The 6274-nt window shown below is 47.4% G+C and overlaps 1 protein-coding gene across 1 annotated transcript in view; it reads right to left on the reverse strand.

The window, feature by feature from the left end:
- Positions 1 to 6274, reverse strand: part of mast2 (microtubule associated serine/threonine kinase 2) — a 35311-nt gene that overhangs the window by 13083 nt on the left and 15954 nt on the right. The window contains exons 6-8 of the mRNA XM_037697784.1: positions 5310 to 5464; positions 2783 to 2858; positions 2214 to 2423 (exon numbers count right to left, since the gene is read on the reverse strand). Coding sequence (XP_037553712.1) covers positions 2214 to 2423; positions 2783 to 2858; positions 5310 to 5464 — 441 coding nt within the window. The remainder of the gene's footprint in view (positions 1 to 2213; positions 2424 to 2782; positions 2859 to 5309; positions 5465 to 6274) is intronic.

A 6274-nucleotide genomic window follows, 5' to 3' on the forward strand; every position in this document is an offset into this window, starting at 1 on the left:
ATGTCCCATATCCCATCTGTCTCTGCATGTCCCATCTGTCTACACATATTCCATCTGTCCCGCATGTCCCATCTGTCTCTGCATGTTCCATCTGTCTCTGCATGTCCCATCTGTCTCTGCATGTCCCATCTGTGTCTTCATGTCCCATCTGTGTCTTCATGTCCCATCTGTTCCCACGTCCCATCTATCCATAAATGTCCCATCTGTCCATACATGTCCCATCTGTCCACATGTCCCCTCTGCATGTCCAGGTGATTGACAAGTTTCTGTCCCCATTAATTTCCATGAAAAGTTTCTAACTCTGGATTTTTAAAAACTCTTATTTTAGGATTTTTTGTTTCAAAACAAATATTTTGTTTCTGAGACTCGTGTGAACAACAAAAGATGACGTCGTTGTAAACAAACAAACAAACAAACAACATTTAATCTGGGCTGAATTTAAACTTCCAGCAGCTCAAGAGGAACCGGTTCAATCAAGTGGAACTTCAGGAACATAAAAAAAAACACAACAAACAAACAAACAAACAAACAAACCAGACTCTGGTCACGAGCAGCTGCAGATCTTCAGGGAGAAACATCTGCAGGTTCCCCTCAACCCGAACCTGATCTACAGGTGAACCCAGCGTGGGTCATCGTGCCCCCGAGTCCGACTGATCAGGACTCGAGCAGAAAATGAACTTCACCTCCTTCCAGATGTGGGTCAGCTCCTTCCCCTCGCTCCTCCTCATCACCTCCCTCAGCACCTCCTCCTCCAGCCTCCTCTGCCACGAGTGGTTAAACATTTTTCCAACGCTGCAGGGAGGACGGCCCGGTCCGGTCCGGCTGCTGCGACCCGGTTCCCTCCCTGCTTTAAGGACAATAACGCCAAGAGGCTGATGATGATGTCATCGTCCAGGATGCCACGCAGCGGGACCACCAGCTGTGCTCCACCTGACTCCAGGAGCTTTCAAATACTCTTCATCCTCCTCCTCCTCGAGCCCGTCACCGGCCAATCACATGTAAAAGAATCCAGCTGAAACCCCGCCCACTCCTCTGACTCCGCCTCTTGCTTGTCTAAGAGGGAGTCATCCATCAGCCCCGGGCGATCGCTGGAGCGTGAAATTAAAATCAGGAGGTTGTGTGTGTGTGTGTGTGTGTGTGTGTGTGTGTGTGTGAGTGTGTGTGTGTGTGTGAGTGTGTGTGTGTGTGTGTGTTAAGATGCCGCCGGCAGCCATATTGTTTCCCTGCAGGTACACAGAAGCGGATCCAACGGAGCCGCCGGACTCTAGTCTGTTCACAGCCTGAACACTCAGAACCGGTCCGGTCATGACATGATGATGTCACGGCGTGGTGTCTGACAGAACAAGATGGCCGCTGTGGTATCGGACCCTCGATGACATCATGCGGCGCTGGGAGCGGGACGCCGGGGACGGCTGAGCGGGACTCGTTTTCTGGTCCGTTAACGAACGTAAATAAAACCTCAGACGTTCTTTAATTGATGACTAATTAAAGAAGCTCCGCCCACTTTGACTCATTGAATGCTATCATTTCACACTTTTTATGTTAATACTTAAATGATGGTCGTAGTTTAAATAAAGCACCTTATTGTTGATTTGAAATGATGCTAAACTTGAAAATAAATAAAGTTAACACGTTAACACGTCTAAAGATATAAACAACAAAGATCAGTATTTTAAAATCATATTAATGTTTATTTTCTTATAATTTATTATATTTTCTGAGCAAAGTTTTTATCCTGACGATTTATAAAAATAAAAAAAAGTTATAGTTGCATTATTAACACAACTAATTTTATATTTACTGATTCAAGTATTTATTTCTATCCATGAGTGAAAAAGTTTAAAGTAGTTAATTTATTTATCACTTCTCTTTTTAATATAAAATTATTCTGCTGAAGCCTCTGATTTGAGATGAAGTCAACATTTTATTTGATCTAATAAAATTAGTTTATTTCTTATTCTAATTAATTATTAGATCTGTTTGATTGGACTGAACCCTCCGGCTGCCTCCGGTTCTGGTCAGGTTCTGTGCCGGGCCCGGGTGTGGACTGAACCCTCCGGCTGCCTCAGGTTCTGGTCAGGTTCTGTGCCGGGCCCGGGTGTGGACTGAACCCTCCGGCTGCCTCCGGTTCTGGTCAGGTTCTGTGCCGGGCCCGGGTGTGGACTGAACCCTCCGGCTGCCTCAGGTTCTGGTCAGGTTCTGTGTGGACTCACGTCCTGCAGCAGCTTCTCCAGGTTCTCCTGCAGCTCGTAGAAGTAGCGCGACGTGATGAGGCCCGCGCGGCTTTTCTCCAGGCAGTCCCGGGACAGCTCCATCAGCTGGTGGTGGATGAAGCTCAGGACCCCATCGGCCAGCGGGTGGACCTTGTCCGGGTCCGAGGAGGCGAGCAGGTCCGCCAGACGCTCCTCCATCTGAGCCGTGGCCTGAGTGGGGACACCAGGAAGACAGGCGGGACGATTCAGAGCCAGAGACCCACAAAGACCCTCGAAAACTGAATCAACAAAAACTTCCTACAAACAGAAAAACACTTCCTGGTCTTTTCTTTGTGTGACCCTGCTGCTGCCCTGTGGTCAAATGGACATCAGTGGTTATTCTGACCGCGGGGCAGCAGCAGGGTAAAGGTGGAGTCTTACAGAGCTTACACTCTAAATGAACCCTGCTGCTGCCCTGAGGTCCAGAAGACCCACGAGGCCTCAGTTTCAGGACGTTTTGTGAGTAAGCTAAGTGTCAAAGAGTGAGACATCCATTGTCCCTCCAGGAAGTAGACATGTCCCACACAGACCTTGGGGAAGCGCTCCTTGTAGACGTGGTTCATCATCATGATCTCGTGGTCGAAGGAGACGGGGGAGCGTCCAGGACTGAAACCAGAACACAGAGAACCGTGAGCTGCAGCACAAAGAGCACCTTTAAAGATGGCCGCCCTCAGGAGGTGGTGCCCAACGCCAGGGTCATGACCCCACTGTGGGTCATGCTAACTGACTGACATCCAACCAACAATCATCCAACCATACAACAATCATCCATTCAATAATCATCCAACAATCATCCATCCATCCAACAATCATCCAACCATACAACAATCATCCATTCAATTATCATCCAACAATCATCCATTGAACAATCATCCATCCAACAATCATCCAACCATACAACAATCATCCATCCAACAATCATCCAACTATACAACAATCATCCATCCATCCAAACAACAATCATCCAACAATCATCCATCCATCCATCCAACCAACCAACATTCATCCATCCAAACAACAATCATCCATCCAACAATCATCCATCCATCCAAACAACAATCATTCAACAATCATCCATCCATCCAACCAACCAACCAACCAACATTCATCCAACCATACAACAATCATTCATCCAAAAATCATCCAACTATCCAACAATCATCCATCCATCCAAACAACAATCATCCATCCATCCAACCAACCAACATTCATCCATCCAAACAACACTCATCCATCCAACAATCAATCATCCATCCAACAAACAATCATCCAACATTCTACAATCATCCATCCAACAATCATCCAACCAACAATCATCCATCCAACCAACATCATCCATCCAACCAACCAGCCATCCAACATTCATCCTTCCATCCAACAATCATCCAACCAACTAGAGTTACTATGAAAAGGTGCTAAAATTATTTGGATTTAAAAAGAAATATAAATAATATAAAAAACTAATTAGATTTTCATGAAGTAAAAAATAATGGTAGAAAAATAATTTTATTAGTAATTTTTTTAGCAGCAGACTAAACCAGTGTGTCACACTCACGCACATACACACACACACACACACACATGCACACACACACACACGCATGACCAATGTGATGATGTCATGCTTTGAGTCATCGGTTACCTGCTGAACTGAAACGTGACTGATGAGCTAAACGTCTCGCACTTTGTCACAGGATAAAAGCAGATACAACAACAACAACAACAACAACAACAACACATCCTGCCACACTGTGGCTTCTTTGTTTACAGCTTGTTTCCTCTGATGATGAACTTTATTGATCCTGCAGCTTGAAGACTTTCATCTTTAATTAAATCTTCAGAAATAAATCTAATTTTTGTTGCTCTTCCTGAAGTCGTGTCTCAAACAGGAACAAGTTTCTACTTTGGTTCAACCAGAGGAAAAGTTTCACTCAATGGTTCTCAAAGTGTGGGTCCGGGCCCCCCTGCGGGTCACAAAACGCTGAGTCTGGGTCTTGATTTAATTTTCAGAAACAAAATTAAAAGTAAAATTGAATATTTATGACACTTTCTTCATTTTCATTTGTTTTCAGACGTTAGCCAGAGACAAACAGGAGTTTCTGCTGCTGATACTTTGCGGGTCAGAACCAAAGAAACAAGGTTTCGTTAGAGATTCAGAAGATGTCAGGGCTTTCGCTGCATTACTCTGTGGGTCCTGGGAGCGGATCAGAACCAGGACGAAGACAAACAGTCAGAGATGAAGACGAGTGTAGAACCCGTCTGAGCTGAGCTCTGATTGGTGGAGAGGCTATTTGGAGGAAATCAGCCAAGATGAGGGAGGAGGAGGAGGGAGGAGGAGGAGGGAAGAGGAGGAGGAAGGAGGAGGTGGAGAAGGAGGAGGTGGAGGGAAGAGGAGGTGGAGAAGGAGGAGGGAGGATGACCTCACTGAGATCAAAGTGTCAGCTGATGAAAATAAAAACTTTGGTCGTCTTTAATAAAACTCTGACGTCACTAAATCGTGTTTTTGATTCTGATTCACTTAAACCTGATGCTGAACTTGGTCTGCTGGATCGGATCTTTAAAGACCAGGTCTGCTGGATCGGGTCTTTAAAGACCAGGTCTGTTGGATCGGGTCTTTAAAGACCAGGTCTGCTGGATCGGGTCTTTAAAGACCTGATCCGCTACACTTTAGAGACCGGGACCAAGTACTGAGTCTTTAGTTTTGAGGTACCAGGTCCAGGAGCTGGCAACCTGGGCTGAGGCTCCAAAGGCTCATGAGGTCATGACCTTTGACCTGCTGACTGAGGCCTGCAGAGTCACTGCACGGTCTGACCTTCAGGGTGAATCTGTTGGAAGATGTGCTAAATGTTCTCCTCTTGTGAAGAATCTTTCTCTCTGTAGAACGATGGAGTCTAAATGACCTTTGACCCTTCCCAGATTGACGAGTAGTAACTGCTTCTCTAACGTCATTGCTGATGTCTTTCCGCCTGGCGTTGTGCTAACACATTCAGGTCGATCTCAGTATTTTCTGACCTGGACCACTGAAAAGACGCTTCGGTCCGGACTCGGAGCTCCTACCTGAGGCTGCGGGAGCGCGGTCTCATGGCGGGGGAGCGGCGGCCCTCCTCGTCCGTGATGCTCTCGGAGCTGAAGTGCTTGGTGAGGAAGTGCAGCTCGTCGGGGGTGGGCTGGAAGGGCAGCTGGTGCAGCTTCTCCTGAGATGAACAGGAGGACTGTGAGAGGGGGAGACCAGAGGGAGCACAGATTACAACCAGCAGCTACAGCAGGGGCTGGGGGTTCTGCTGGACCTACGACCGGGTCGGGCTTTAGGGGTCGGTACAGAAACCAGGACAGTAAAATAAACTGAATCGGAGTTTTCTTACATGTAAAGTGAAACTGTTCTTCAAAGGCAGCAATGATTGGTTCTCTGTCATTGCTGATGTCTTACCGCCTCGGCAGACATTCTGGTTTAAACAGTCTCTCAGCATTCTCTGGTAGTCTTACCGCCCTGTCTGCAGTCCCGGTCCAGACGGTCTAAAACTTGGTCAGAAGGCTCCGTCGTCATGACACCGTTTTAAACTGATCGTTAAATATTCAGGTTACCTCGTTAGCGTCCCTTCCAGCTCGTTATTTTCCAGTCGGCTCACAGACCGAGGTCAGAGCGGCAGGAGGCGGAGTCTTATCGGGTTTACCGTAGTTTCTGGTCTATAAGCCACTCCTTTTTCTACAGGCGTTGAACCGTGGTTTACACGATGCTGCGGACAATTTATGGATTTTTATTTTGACGGGCTAACGAACTTCCTGCCGCCCTAAGCATTTAGCCTCGTCACGCCCGGGTGCTAACAGAGCTGCTCAGTACATGTCTCTCCTGGGGGGCGGGGGGCATAGTGGCTCAATGAAACTACCTGTATGAATAGAGGTTAAAAAAAATCTGACCAATGAAATTACAGAACAGGCACAGTGGAACCCCCCCCCCCCCCCCCCCCCCCCCCCACCCAGCACCCCCAGCCCCCGGCCCCACCTGGCCGGCGGGGGCGGGAGGG

The sequence above is a fragment of the Nematolebias whitei genome, chromosome 3 (assembly GCF_014905685.2).
Source record: "Nematolebias whitei isolate Nwh7 chromosome 3, NemWhi1, whole genome shotgun sequence".
NCBI classification, from domain to species: Eukaryota; Metazoa; Chordata; class Actinopteri; order Cyprinodontiformes; family Rivulidae; genus Nematolebias; species Nematolebias whitei.